Genomic DNA, 14,374 nt, shown 5'->3' on the forward strand with positions numbered 1-14,374 from the left:
AAATGTTATTAAAGAAACATTTTCTTTTTAAATAAATGATTTGACATAAATATTAATAATTTTAAATTTAAATTAATTAGGCGAATTAAGGTAAATTTGAATTATTTCTTTGATTCATCCGAATGGCAGGGACAGTCACATTTGTCTTTCAAATTAATTACAATTTGGTATGCACGATTAAATAATTTAAACATAAGTGTTGAAGTATCATTCTTCGGGTTAAAAACTACAATTTTCTGATTGTCGTTATGGCATTCACAACAGGGGCGATCATCTACGCTCTCAACGGTTTCAACACTACCACCCTCTTCATATATTTCAATATCATCCGAAAGGTGATGATGCTTATGTAGATCATAAATTGAGTCACTATCATCGCATTCTTCAGTTTCTGTTACAGGAGAAACTGTGGTTTCTATGCAAGGTGTGGTTGTCGTTGCAGGTGGTGCAGTACTTTCGGTTACAGGTGGGGCAGTACTTTCGGTTACAGGTGGAGCAGTACTTTCGGTTACAGGTGGTGCAGTACTTTCTGTTACAGGTGGAGCAGTACTTTCAGTTACAGGTGGAGCAGTACTTTCGGTTACAGGTGGAGCAGTACTTTCGGTTACAGGTGGTGCAGTACTTTCTGTTACAGATGGTGCAGTACTTTCTGTTACAGGTGGAGCAGTACTTTCGGTTACAGGTGGAGCAGTACTTTCGGTTACAGGTGGAGCTGTACTTTCGGTTTCTATGCAAGGTGTACTTTCGGTTACAGGTGGAGCAGTACTTTCGGTTACAGGTGGAGCAGTACTTTCGGTTACAGGTGGGGCAGTACTTTCGGTTACAGGTGGAGCAGTACTTTCGGTTACAGGTGGTGCAGTGCTTTCTGTTACAGGTGGAGCAGTACTTTCAGTTACAGGTGGAGCAGTACTTTCGGTTACAGGTGGAGCAGTACTTTCGGTTACAGGTGGTGCAGTACTTTCTGTTACAGGTGGAGCAGTACTTTCGGTTACAGGTGGAGCAGTACTTTCGGTTACAGGTGGAGCTGTACTTTCGGTTTCTATGCAAGGTGTACTTTCGGTAACAGGTGGAGCAGTACTTTCGGTTACAGGTGGAGCAGTACTTTCGGTTACAGGTGGAGCAGTACTTTCGGTTACAGGTGGAGAAGTACTTTCGGTTACAGGTGGAGAAGTACTTTCGGTTACAGGTGGAGATGTACTTTCTGTTACAGGTGGAGATGTACTTTCTGTTACAGGTGGAGCAGTGCTTTCGGTTACAGGTGGAGCAGTACTTTCGGTTACAGGTGGTGCAGTACTTTCGGTTACAGGTGGAGCAGTGCTTTCGGTCACAGGTGGAGCTGTACTTTCGGTTTCTTTGCAAGGTGTACTTTCGGTTACAGGTGGGGCAGTACTTTCTGTTACAGGTGGAGCAGTACTTTCGGTTACAGGTGGAGCAGTGCTCTCGGTTACAGGTGGGGCAGTACTTTCGGTTTCTATGCAAGGTGTACTTTCGGTTACAGGTGGTGCAGTACTTTCTGTTACAGGTGGAGCAGTACTTTCGGTTACAGGTGGAGCAGTACTTTCTGTTACAGGTGGAGCAGTACTTTCGGTTACAGGTGGAGCAGTACTTTCGGTTACAGGTGGGGCAGTACTTTCGGTTACAGGTGGAGAACTACTTTCGGTTACAGGTGGGGCAGTACTTTCTGTGACAGGTGGAGCAGTACTTTCTGTTACAGGTGGAGCAGTACTTTCGGTTACAGGTGGAGCAGTACTTTCTGTTGCAGGTGGAGCAGTACTTTCGGTTTCTATGCAAGGTGTACTTTCTGTTACAGGTGGAGCAGTGCTTTCGGTTACAGGTGGGGCAGTACTTTCGGTTACAGGTGGAGAACTACTTTCGGTTACAGGTGGAGCAGTACTTTCTGTGACAGGTGGAGCAGTACTTTCTGTTACAGGTGGAGCAGTACTTTCGGTTACAGGTGGAGCAGTACTTTCTGTTGCAGGTGGAGCAGTACTTTCGGTTTCTATGCAAGGTGTACTTTCTGTTACAGGTGGAGCAGTGCTTTCGGTTACAGGTGGGGCAGTACTTTCTGTGACAGGTGGAGCAGTACTTTCTGTTACAGGTGGTGCAGTACTTTCTGTTACAGGTGGAGCAGTACTTTCGGTTACAGGTGGAGCAGTGCTTTCGGTTACAGGTGGTGCAGTACTTTCGGTTTCTATGCAAGGTGTACTTTCGGTAACAGGTGGAGCAGTACTTTCGGTTACAGGTGGAGCAGTACTTTCGGTTACAGGTGGGGCAGTACTTTCGGTTACAGGTGGAGAAGTACTTTCGGTTACTGGTGGAGCAGTACTTTCGGTTACAGGTGGAGATGTACTTTCTGTTACAGGTGGAGCAGTGCTTTCGGTTACAGGTGGAGCTGTACTTTCGGTTTCTATGCAAGGTGTACTTTCGGTTACAGGTGGAGCAGTACTTTCGGTTACAGGTGGAGCAGTACTTTCGGTTACAGGTGGAGCAGTACTTTCGGTTACAGGTGGAGCTGTACTTTCTGTTACAGGTGAAGCAGTACTTTCGGTTACAGGTGGAGCAGTACTTTCGGTTACAGGTGGAGCTGTACTTTCTGTTACAGGTGAAGCAGTACTTTCGGTTACAGGTGGGGCAGTACTTTCGGTTACAGGTGGAGCAGTACTTTCGGTTACAGGTGGAGCAGTACTTTCGGTTACAGGTGGGGCAGTACTTTCGGTTACAGGTGGAGAAGTACTTTCGGTTACTGGTGGAGCAGTACTTTCTGTTGCAGGCGGTGCTGTACTTTCTGTTGCAGGTGGTGCTGTCGTTTGTGTTTCAGGTGTAGTTGTTGTCTCTATTGGTGCTGATGTTGTAGTTTCTTCGCAAGGTGTAGTAGTTTCTATGTGATGATGATGATGCTGGTGATGATGATGATGGTGATCATGATGATCATCTTTATGATGATCATAATCATGCCCGTAGTAGCCGCCATAATGTTCACTACCATACCCATCGTGGTGTCCTTCACCATACTGATCACCTGTTTGTTGATCTTCTGGTAAATGTAGTAAATACGTAGGCGCTGGAGGCATCATAGGTCCTATAATGATAATAATAATCATATTAAAGGTGAATAGGTTTACGTAGAATTTACATACCTTCATATTTATCATCAGATGCTTCACTATCTTTGCTAACTTCAACAGTTTCATATGAAAATTCTGTAGGTTGGTACGTATGTTTCAATTGAGATTCTCTTGGTATGTCATAGAAATCAAACTCTCCCTTAACTTTATCCGTTGTATCTGGCTCCTCATACATTGGATTCTCTTCAACAACACTTTCGTTCTTATTCTTTGCAATGTACATCTCAATTATTTCATCAGAAGTCAGATATTCGCACTTTACAAGATTCGATGGCAAGCAATTGTCTGTCTGTATGTCGTAGAACATTGAAGGTGGGCATGCATATTGAGTTTGATAAAATCTCCCATCAGTCTTTTGGCTGCATGTGCAGTACATTGAACAATCTGTTGGACATCTAAATCTTCCCGGGTATTTACATGGTGGGCATATGCCATCCCCAGCTGATGTTAAGAATTCCGTTGGAGTACATTTTCCATAGTAGGAGCATCTATTTAAATTAATGTTATACTCAGATCCTCCGGGACACTTGAGCACCTTCTGGACAAAGTACCCGGAATTCTGATCACATGTGTAGTAGAAGGAGCAATTGGAGGCTATTGGGAATCTTCCCACATTCGTACATTCAGGTACGCTTATTGTACCGTGGGATTCGTCGTAAATCTTAATACTCGGCTGGTGGGTCATATTGAGCTTTTCGCATGTTTTCGAGAGATCATTGAAGATACAGAGACCACCGCATCTACCAATTACTACGCAGTCTTCTTGGCAGTAGTAGTAGTAGTTGCTCTTTGTTGGATGAATTTTAAGTCCAATAAAACCATCAGAGCATCTCGTTGACTTTAAAAATTTAAGGGAAAAAATAATGTTTAGATATATATTTTTCTTAAGAATTTTTTAATTATTTAAAACATTTGTAAAGGTACTTTTACTTACGTGATCTACATAAATAGGTTCCCCTTTTCCGGGGAAATCTCTGCATGATTTTGTTGCAGCATCGTAAAACGTTCCTTCAGGACAATGATCATTCTGGGATGAATTTTACGCAAAATATTAGTTATCAATTTTTATCAGTGTACCAAAAATTTATTTCCGATCATAAAAATTTTATAATAAGACATTCTATTAATTTTCTAGGGGAACGTGGCCCAATTTGGACCTCTTAAGGCCTTTTTTTCAATCCGCTATTTCTTGAAACTGATAAAACTGTTAATGTAGAAAGTAATGTGAGTTAAAGGAGCATTAAATGGGCTTTAAAATAGTACCAAATTTAAGAATATTGCTTTTTGTTTTATAACATTTTTACTCATTCTGCGTGGACCTTTGGAGGTCCGAGTTGAGCCACGTTTATCTCATAAATTTAACAAAATACGTTACTTTTGAAATTTTGAATTCTTTTAAAATCAACAAAAATATCTTTTTATTTTTAACGTAAAAATAAATCCAACTTTTCGCACATTTAGCACATTAAGAACTTTAATTTAAATTTAGAGAAACTTCCTAAAATTCTTTTAATAATTTTCACAAATCAACACAAACAATTCAATTAAATTCACAAAACACAATAAAATTTATTTTTTTTAATGATTTTTACCTCAGTGTATAAATATCTTCCATGAACTTCTTTCACGATAATTGTTGCACTTATCAATACAGAGAAAAACCCAAAAGTCCATTTCATCTTATTTAGGTTTATTTGCGTATCCAATTTCACTTTGCACTGCAGTTTAATTAATCCACAATTTGAGCACTTTTAGCGTTTGTTCGGGAGAACTACATCAACTTTGGTATAAAACCATCTGAACTGGAAAATCTTCTGTGGACACTTTATATGAGCCCATTGAGATTGTTGATGTTATTATTTCCAAGGCACTGTCTTGTACAAGGGAAGACAATGTATATTTTTTATGCAAAATATGATGCGAAGTTTGAGAATTAAAAACGCTCCAAGTTCATGTTGCCAAAACATTTTCATGTAAAATGTTTGCGAAGTTTTGATAAATGCACGAAACCGCGTGGACGGTTGGAATGCAAAGTATGTGATGGGTCGTCTTCATTGAGCTATTCTATGAGCTGTTTTTCACATGATGGGATCATATCAGATTTTATAGAGCTCTGAAGGTACTCTATTTTTGTATGTTTATTTACAAACAACAGTAAAAAAGACACGGATTCACTTGCATTATATTTTTATTGTTAAACTATTGTTAGATCTACAATTTATTCTTTTTTTTTTTTAAAAATACTCCTCATTTTAAAATTACATTTATATACTTTATAAATTTTTTTATATAGAAAAAAGAAAATTGAAATAAATTATATATTGATTGATGATGCGATTTCTGCTCTTTAAATCCTACTATTATTTTATTTTATTAAAAATGTATATAATTTAGATTTTATGCTCAACACCAATTTATTTGATTGATAAAATTAATAAAAATTAATAAAAGTTCTCATTAAAATCACAGAGAAATTAGCTTTGAGCTGATAATGATTTTTCAATTAAAATTTTATTGTTGAATTTTGTTTTTCTTTTATTAATTATTTTATTAGTGTTTTTTTTTATTATTAGCTGTGATTCTTTCATGTTTTTTTTTTTAATTTGCATATATGTATTTGTATATAAACTAAGGAAGAAAAGAAATTGAGGACTTGGAATTCTTATCAGGTAGACGCTCATGTTTCATTACTCTGACGCACAGCGATGCTTCGTAGTGATCTGAAAATCAATCAATTCTGTAAAAGATACATACATAATTTCTAAATTATTTTTTTTATTGTGAATAAATTGTTTTTTTTATGTCAAAAGTTTAATGAATGGGTCCGATATAAATCTTTTATTTTAACAACAATTCGTCAGTTATAAGATTTTTGGTATTCTGGCAGATATTTTGGGTAAAATCTTATAATATTTTGACATTTTATTTCTTTCTTTAAACGAGTTTATGAAAGAAAATGACTTTTTCAGGATTCTTTAAAGTTCTTTCTCACTGTTTTCTGGAACAACTAATTCTTTGTTTTTTTTTTATAGAACGACAATTAAACAATTTTAAAACATCAACTGTCAAAATCTTACAAAAGCTTTTAAGTTGTTAGTATAAAGAAACGATTTTTATCAGATTCAACACCAATATTTAAAGTTTTATGAATAATTTTTTTAGAGAATTAAAAGATTGATTTTTAAATTTTTATTTACTCGTAAGGAAATAAATTGTTACCATGTACAAATTAAATAATTTTCTTAAGAAGTTTGATTTTTTAGTTGACTCAGGAATAATAGCTAAAATGATTCTTATTTCCTATTAACTTTCTTTTCAATTTTTTTAAAATTAGATTTGCTTTAAAGAGCATAAAAATTGCAAAAATAATTGATTAAGATTTTTGAACTTTTATTCAAAAAAAAAAAAACCTTTAAAAACCTAAAGTTTTTGTAATTCCTAATGAGAGAGAGAAAGAGCAACTTTCAAATGTTTCGTATTTAAAATTTACCTTGATCGTTCGAATAGCGATGGATCTGTGTAAATTGGTTCGCTTGGATCCTCAAATTCTAATGGTTGATCTCCATTATTCCTTATTGGATTCATTACAGGAATTTGACACATCCTTGAGAGGTTCCTAAATATAATTTAAAAAAAAACTTCCCTGAATTAGATTTCTTTTAATGGGGAAATAAGATGAAAACAGATGCCTCACCCGGTTGCAAAGGTCTTTTGAAGATTCCCACTGAAAAGGGAGAGTCCTGGTCTCCCTGTACTTCCAGATCGGTGCGAATTATTGCGTCCTGATGCATCAAATTGGCTATTAACGCTCGATATATTGAGATTTTGGTGTATTGCAGATGGGCTAAAGGATGTTACGGGGGAACTTCTGTCAGCATAGCGATTTTTCATTAAAACATGCCAGTATCTTCTGCAGAAAAAAAAATTATAATAAATTCAATTATTGATTTTTCCCCAAAGAAAAATTTCTTTAGCTACCTGTAGGCAAGTCCAGCTATGAGTGAAATGCTCAGGAGTAAGATCATGAGTAGGATAACAGCGCTAATTAATCCGTGATACTCTGAGGGGGAAATGCAGACAGTTTCCTGAGGTGCTACAATTTTCCTCGCATAGGCATCCTGTTCCATTTCTTCTCTCGATTCAAACACCTCAATCATTTCCCTAACTTGTTCAGGGAAATCACTGGTCACCTCCTCTTCGGTGCTATAAATTGTTGTCTCATCCGTTGATGATGGATCAATGGCATCTTCCTGAGTTTCATTGAGTTCAGTGTCATTCAGTTGAATTGTCGCTTGGGCAATAAGTGTCCCATTGATTTCACGCTTCTTCCTCCCGAATGACGGTTCAGACCTCCCTGAAGGTCCTGGGCAGTAAGCTGGTTGGCATCCATCGCGGCAGGAACGGACTGTGGCTTCAAAGACTAGGAAATTCGATTCTGGAATTTTAAATGCATTGAATCTGGCCTCCAGTGTATCCCCATCACGGAGTTTATCCAACTCCGGGAATACGTATGGATTTACAGGACACCCATGTCGATCAATAAGCTGCACACTTCGCCCTGAATAGGGATCCCTTGCTATGACGTTTGTGGCAAAAATATCTCCAGCTTGCTTGTAGCCATCCTGCGATTCAAGGCGGAATGTGAGAGGATCACCAACTGCAATTGTTGTCGTTGGTCTTCCTTGGTAAAGGATTAAAAGGCGAATTTTGTTGTTCATCGTATTCTCAGCTGGGAGGTATTCAATGGGGATTGGACTGCCAGACCTGTCGATATCATTGAAACTACTTAACAAAGGTAATGCTTTAGTTCTTCAGCTGTAGGCAATGTTAATGTTAGTAGCTACTGCATTAGTTTTCAACATTGCTTCATTAGTGTGTTACACTAATGCGTACATTTCAGCAGCTAAATCTCAAATTTTTAACTTCCTAAGGTCCTAAAGTTCAAAGGTCCTACAATCTAGAAATTTTACGATCCTCTCTTTTTGCAAAAAAATCTCTTCTACATATACTCTAAAAGAATTTAGACAAAAGAACTATTACAGCATAGAAAACTATATAACATACCCTGCTCCTATGTATCCGGATGTAACGACTGCTTCACCAGGGCCTCGAAATAGACAAGTCAAGTTGAATCTCTTATCCCTGCCGGTTTGCACATTGTCCGAAAATTGAACAACTACAATGTTGGTCATTGTGTCTCCGTACTAAATTATTTGGAAAGTATTTTAAATTAATAAAAAATTAAATAATTTTTTTAAATCAATTTTGCTTACTCTTTGAGAGCCACATTCGGGATATCCCTGTGGGCCACTAATTCTGAGAACATTAACAGTTCCTCCATTTCCTCTGAAGAAGCATCGATCATAGAATCCGTATGTATAAATCCTTCCGATGAAACCCTCAGGTGTCCTCAATGTGAACTCCATTCCATCCTCGTTGCAGGTTTGAGAGACTTGAGAAGAGAATTTAATTATTTAAGAATAATTTCAAAAAATCAATTTACAACGTTCTTACCGTCCAAGCAATCCCCATCTAGGCCATTCCTTGCAGAACTTCTCTCGTAGTAATCATAAGCTCCAATATCAAACATCATGGGATCCTGGAGATCCATATCTCTCGTATCGCGATCACTTAGCTCACAGTTGGAGTCCTGATCTACAGCATAGCCACCCTCGCGGTAGTTGAAGCTTCTGCAGGAGAAATCCCTCGTGTCTGTACATTCTCGCTGGCAGTGCGAGAGTGTAGGCACTGTCATGGATCGTCGAATGTAGGGACGTCGCATTCGGTGACGAGACGCAACCTGCTTGTAGCTGTCTTCCTCGCAGCGAGAACCAAAAGGCCTAATTGGTCCTACAGGTCCGTAGCCACCGAATCCATCACCCGTCAAGGAATTAATGTTGTTATCATAGCCTGATCCACCGCCTAAGGGACGAACTGGAAGGGGAGCTTCATACGGAGGGTAGCCAGGACTCAGTTGTACTGGACGCCCATAGCCACGATCTCTGTCATAGCCTCCGTAGCCCTAGAATTATTTACATTTTAAATAATTTTTAAATGTTTTAGTTAACATGAAAAACTTACTGTATCCCTGTATCCATAGTAGTATCCTCCTCCGCTTGGGTAGCCTCCTCCACTTGGGTACCCACGATCGTATCCTTGATCATGATCTGGATAGCCTGGGAAGCGATCATATCCTATGAAAATCACATCTATTAAATCTTAAATTTCTTACGAAATTTATCATTATCTCTGATCGCCAATCCTCATTATCTCAACATCATCTTTTCTTGAAATAAAAATTGCAAAATCATTTGTGCATGAAAAAAACTGCATCAGTTAAAAACTGCATCAGTTAATTGTAATTAAAAAAGATATCATAAAAAGGATTAATTATCACGTGAATTGGGAGCAAAATTCAATAGTTGAGGTAGTGAGGATTAGGACAAATATGGTTTACATCAACATATATAGGACGTAGAATAGTGCTACCTGTGCCACTTGGAAATTTTTCTCTGTTGCCATATTTGTAAATGTAAATGGGGTTTCGATCATTACCTACTGGAAAGCGATTATCAGAGACAGGTGGATAGCGATTATCGGAGACAGGTGGATAGCGATTATCGGAGACAGGTGGGTAGCGGTTATCGGAGACAGGTGGATAGCGATTGTCAGAGACAGGTGGATAGCGATTTCCGGTAGCGGGATACCGTGTATCGGAGAAACCACTTGGACCACTTGGATACTGTGGGGGGTATCTCATATCGGGTTCAGGATATCGGGCACCACCATGCGGTGGGGTATTTTTGTCAGGATACATCGGTGGAACATTTGGATCATTTGGACCACTAGGATAGCCACTTTGCATTCCAGGACGACCTCTAGGTGGGGGCCAGTATTCGGGTGTATCCGGATATCTACCCTTTACGGGTGGATAGCGACTATCCATCATTGGGTAGCGATTGTCCGTCATAGGGTAGCGATTGTCCATGGGTGGTGGGTAGCGTGGTGGTGGATAACGATTGTCCATGGGATAGCGATTATCCATTGGATAGCGATTGTCCATTGGGGGGTATCTACCATCAGTGGGATACATATCTCCTGGTAAGCGATTATCATACACCGGAGGGTACCGATCCATCATGGGTGGGGGATAGCGATCACCCATCCCTGATGGTGGATACCGATCCCCCATACCAGACGGTGGATATCGATCACCCATGCCCGATGGAGGGTAGTACCGATCACCCATACCAGGGCGATATCGATCATCACCCGGTGGATAGCCACCGCCATCTGGGTATCCACTCGGGGGATACCGATCTGATGGATAGCGATCGCCTACGAAAAATTAACCATGCATTAGTTACAAAAGATCATCAGCACTGCTGCATTGTGCTGATCCATTTTAATATTATTCATGAAAACCACTCATGTATTAACAACTAAAAAGTGTCGGCTGCGTGTCTTTGCACTCAGTTGGAACATTGAGAAATAAAAGTGATTCATTAAAAAAATATATATGTATATACCCATTTCTGGTCTCCACTGTGATGGGTAACGATCAGGTCGATTCGGATATCTGTCATCAGGATACCGATCTTTATCACCTGCAATGTTTAGTTAAATTCGTGTAAATGCAAAACTTTTGTGAATTTAATTCATAATTAACTACCTGGATATGGATTTCGCCAATCATTTCCCATATCTGGTCTCATAGCAGGACGATCGCGATCATCCATACCATCCCCACCAACTGTTAATATTTATATTTTGTGTAAATTAAATGAATTAATATTATTTATCATCCAGAACAGTTTAGAAAAAAAGGAAAATTTCAACTTACGCATCAGGTTTTCGTAGTAATCATAATCAGCATCGTAGATAATGCGCATACCGTCCTTTTGATTGTACCTGCTAAGACGACATGTGCGGAAGCGATCGCTATATACAGCCGATCTGCATTGAAAGCTTGTCTGGCGTAAGCATTCATCCAAACATTCACTGAGAGATCTTCCGGTTATTTCAGAATGAAATTCACCGCCTAATCGTGAATTTCGGTATCTCTGGAAAGCCGTGTCAGGACGTCGTCCTCCAGAAAATAGATGGGATGTTACAGAATTATCCGGATACTCTGATCCTCGTTCTAAATAAAATTTAAAGATCATCAGATTATCCTAGAAAAAATTCTTTTATTTTAAAATTTCTAAACTTACGATTATCTAGACAAACTAAATCATAAAAATGATGCGTAGGGCTAGAACTAACGTTGATTTCGTCCTTTTGCGAGATGGAATCCTCTTCTGATACAATACACTGCTTAGTTTGATCATCAAACTCAACTGATCGGCAGAAATACTTTTCCGCCCTTAGGCACATCATTTGACATTCCTCAAGGGTCATATTGTTGAAGATGTCCACCTCAAAGGGTCCACCGAGTTTCTTATTTTCCTCCTTGACAAAAATAGCCAGACCATCGCAACGTCTCTCGGCGTTGAGGCATGTATTCTCCAAGTAGTCCGAATTGGGATCGTCTTCCATGAGTTCAGGATGTGTTCGTCGCGTAAAGCGACTCAGGGAGCAACTTCTCATAGCTGAATCAAAATTAGCTGAGCGACACACAAAGGAGAACTCATTGAGGCATTTATCCTCGCAATCGGATCTATTGGCTGCTGTCATTTCCTTGATGTCCGAAACAGGGAGTTTTAGCTTCTTCCTGGGATGCCGTTCAAAGACATACCGACGACTTGGACACTCCCTTTCAGGGCGACTTGCTAAAGGGATTTTATATTTTGAAATTTAACTTTAATCAAGGATTTTCTTTCTCAATTGAGGGAGTTTAAGGAATCTTAAAGTATTAGGCCTTATTCAGCGACCAAAAAACCCTTGAATTCTTTGAATTTTTTTTTACTGAAATTTCAAAGGGTGAAATTCACTAGTTAGACAGATTTAAGTTTTCTTAAGAATGCCTTAAGTTTTCATAAGATTCTTTAAAAAAAAAACTTAAGATTTCGTAAAAAAAATAAGTTTTCTTAAGCGATGATTTTTTCTGATCGCCTTCGGGCAGCGAAATTCGTAGAAATCATTAAAAATATGCAACTAGCTTTATTTACTTAAGAAATCTTAAATTTCCCTTAAAAAAATTTAAGAATCTTAAATTTTTCTTAAGAAATTTCAAGTTTTTTTTTCTTAAAGAAACTTAACAGACCTTTAAGACCTTTTTATTTAAGTCTTTTTTAAGGAATCTGTTTGAATATTGAATTTCTCCCAAGATTTCAAGCGAATTTAAAAGTTTTCTTGGTTGCTGAATAAGACTCATTGTCTGATAGTTTAAGAAACTCTTGAAGATTGTTTTAATGAAAAATATTTATTAAGACAACTATTTGAACATTTAACGACTATACTAAAAAAATTTTTTTGGTTCAAAAATTGACTCAAAAACGGATCAGAAAATTTCTAAAATTTCCTAAATATTCGGAAAATCCTTTCAAATAAAATGAAAACTTACAGGTAAGGCAAACTTCGGTAAAGTGAACACTATTTGGGACGAGCATTAAATTCCCAATGCCTTCGGGAGCAGCTTGTTCGCGTGTTAGGTAGCATGTTGATTCCTCATATTCGGGATTACCGCCAAAGGAGGTGATACGACTACCGGGTTGGAAGTCAAAGCTCGTACAAGCTCTAACTAGATTATTTGCAGCTGTTCGATCTCTAAGACAGAGATCTTGGCACTTTTCGAGAACACGAAAAGGCGGTGCTGTGTCCCGAACTACATCATCATCAAATCCCTGAAGTTGCTGATTAGGTAGGCGCTCATACAGAACCCTTCCCAATCCATTGTTACACGTTGTTTGACCTTTTCACCCCACAAAAATTGAGATATTTTCTTTTAATCATGCCTAGAATTTTCTTCATAAAAATAATTCAAAGCAACACTTACCGAAAACTGTTGTAATCTCTGATACAAAAATAATTAATGTTAATTCCAAAATGATAAACCATAATCTCTGTCGTTTTCGCATGTTGCAAATGTATTCCACTAATTGTTACAATTTGTCCAGTCCACTTTTTCAACTATACTTAATGTCATTGGTCACTTTGCATGAACTAGATTGCTTTTATGGGAACACAGTGTCATCATCCTCTTATGAACTAAAGTGCAAAATCACTGTTAAATCAGTCGTCAGGTAATTACATCAATTTTGTGCACAATGTAATAAAAAAAATGTTAAATTCTATTTTCTATATACAATCTGACCTGAATTATTATTTACAAAAAAAAAAAATCTAAAAACTTCATCATAGAACATCAATTTTGGCCCAACAATCATATATCATTAATGTCCTATACAAACACTCACACACGATAGATAGCATAATAGAAAAAAAGCTTCAATTCGCGCTATTACAAAAATTGATGAAAAAAGTGTTTTTGTGCAATTTCACGTAAAACTTTCATAGTGATTCATATAAACGGAAATATGTTCCGGTCTTTTGTTGTTTGCGAGACAGAATTAAAATATTTTTCAAATTATGCGCACAGAATTATTGTGAAATTTGAAAATGACCTTTTGTGGACACAATTTTCATTTTCGACATGTGCCTTTTAATTCTTTGTTGATGACTATATACACATTTTTTGGAATTCTGCAATTTTTTGTGCTTCAGAGAATAATAAAAAAAAATGTTCGTTTTTTGCAGCACGAATAGCTTTTACGATTTAATTGTCCCAACTAATTTGGACTATTCTTTCGCGCAAATTTCAATTAGAATATTCATTTTTGTGAAAATTTGGCAATTTTCCACTTTTGCAATATTATTTATGTTGAATTTATGGAAAACATACATGATGGTGGGGAAATTTCTTTTTATTTGTAAGCTTTCAGAAATTACGTGCGATTTAACCGAGAATTAGGCACATAAAAATTATAGGATTTTAGTCAATCATAGAGTTTGCAAATTATTTTGCGAGCAATACAGATTTTTCTATCTTGATTTATTTTTTTTAACTCCTTGTAATGAGCTTTGAAAGCTTCAATTAATTTTCTTTCTAAGAATATTTTTTTTATTAATTTTAAAAACTTTTATAGTGGCTTAATACAAAAAAAAACTCTCTGTTTAATTAAGCATAAAAATTAATGTTTCACTAACTTAGAAAACCATTCAAAACTTCTAACAGGAGATGAATGCAGTTTAAAGTATTTTTGAACATTTAAGACGTTCAGAATAATTAATTTTCTAATTTATTTTTC

At 37.3% G+C, this 14,374-nt stretch overlaps 4 protein-coding genes across 4 annotated transcripts in view; all 4 read right to left on the reverse strand.

Moving 5' to 3' along the window:
* LOC129786413 (calcium-transporting ATPase sarcoplasmic/endoplasmic reticulum type) overlaps positions 1–14,374 on the reverse strand; it is a 642,650-nt gene that overhangs the window by 54,499 nt on the left and 573,777 nt on the right. The gene's annotated exons all lie outside the window — the stretch shown is intronic.
* Positions 1–14,374, reverse strand: part of LOC129786498 (3'(2'),5'-bisphosphate nucleotidase 1) — a 1,077,868-nt gene that overhangs the window by 28,652 nt on the left and 1,034,842 nt on the right. The gene's annotated exons all lie outside the window — the stretch shown is intronic.
* On the reverse strand, positions 102–4,799 carry LOC129786817 (mucin-2-like). Its single transcript, XM_055822057.1, has 3 exons — positions 4,788–4,799; positions 3,138–3,963; positions 102–3,079 (listed from the first exon to the last, which is right to left on the reverse strand). The coding sequence occupies exons 1-3, from the start codon at positions 4,797–4,799 to the stop codon at positions 102–104; spliced, it is 3,816 nt and encodes a 1,271-aa protein (XP_055678032.1).
* On the reverse strand, positions 5,715–13,144 carry LOC129786409 (uncharacterized). Its single transcript, XM_055821408.1, has 14 exons — positions 13,063–13,144; positions 12,631–12,978; positions 11,339–11,896; positions 10,969–11,268; positions 10,798–10,878; positions 10,655–10,732; positions 9,207–9,319; positions 8,640–9,147; positions 8,399–8,577; positions 8,190–8,329; positions 7,104–7,889; positions 6,820–7,035; positions 6,616–6,741; positions 5,715–5,845 (listed from the first exon to the last, which is right to left on the reverse strand). The coding sequence occupies exons 1-14, from the start codon at positions 13,142–13,144 to the stop codon at positions 5,803–5,805; spliced, it is 3,558 nt and encodes a 1,185-aa protein (XP_055677383.1). The 3' UTR covers positions 5,715–5,802.

The sequence above is a fragment of the Lutzomyia longipalpis genome, chromosome 1, assembly GCF_024334085.1.
Source record: "Lutzomyia longipalpis isolate SR_M1_2022 chromosome 1, ASM2433408v1".
Classification (NCBI taxonomy): Eukaryota; Metazoa; Arthropoda; class Insecta; order Diptera; family Psychodidae; genus Lutzomyia; species Lutzomyia longipalpis.

Bases quoted from the DNA above. Each gene is read 5' to 3' on its own strand.
- LOC129786817 (XM_055822057.1), bottom strand. The intron at 3,080-3,137 runs GTATGTAAATTC...TTATCATTATAG, and splicing joins ATCTGATGATAAATATGAAG to GACCTATGATGCCTCCAGCG.
- LOC129786409 (XM_055821408.1), bottom strand. From the start codon at position 13,144: ATGCGAAAACGACAGAGATTATGGTTTATCATTTTGGAATTAACATTA. The intron at 10,733-10,797 runs GTAGTTAATTAT...TAAACATTGCAG, and splicing joins TTGGCGAAATCCATATCCAG to GTGATAAAGATCGGTATCCT. The intron at 8,330-8,398 runs GTAAGCAAAATT...CAAATAATTTAG, and splicing joins CCGAATGTGGCTCTCAAAGA to TACGGAGACACAATGACCAA.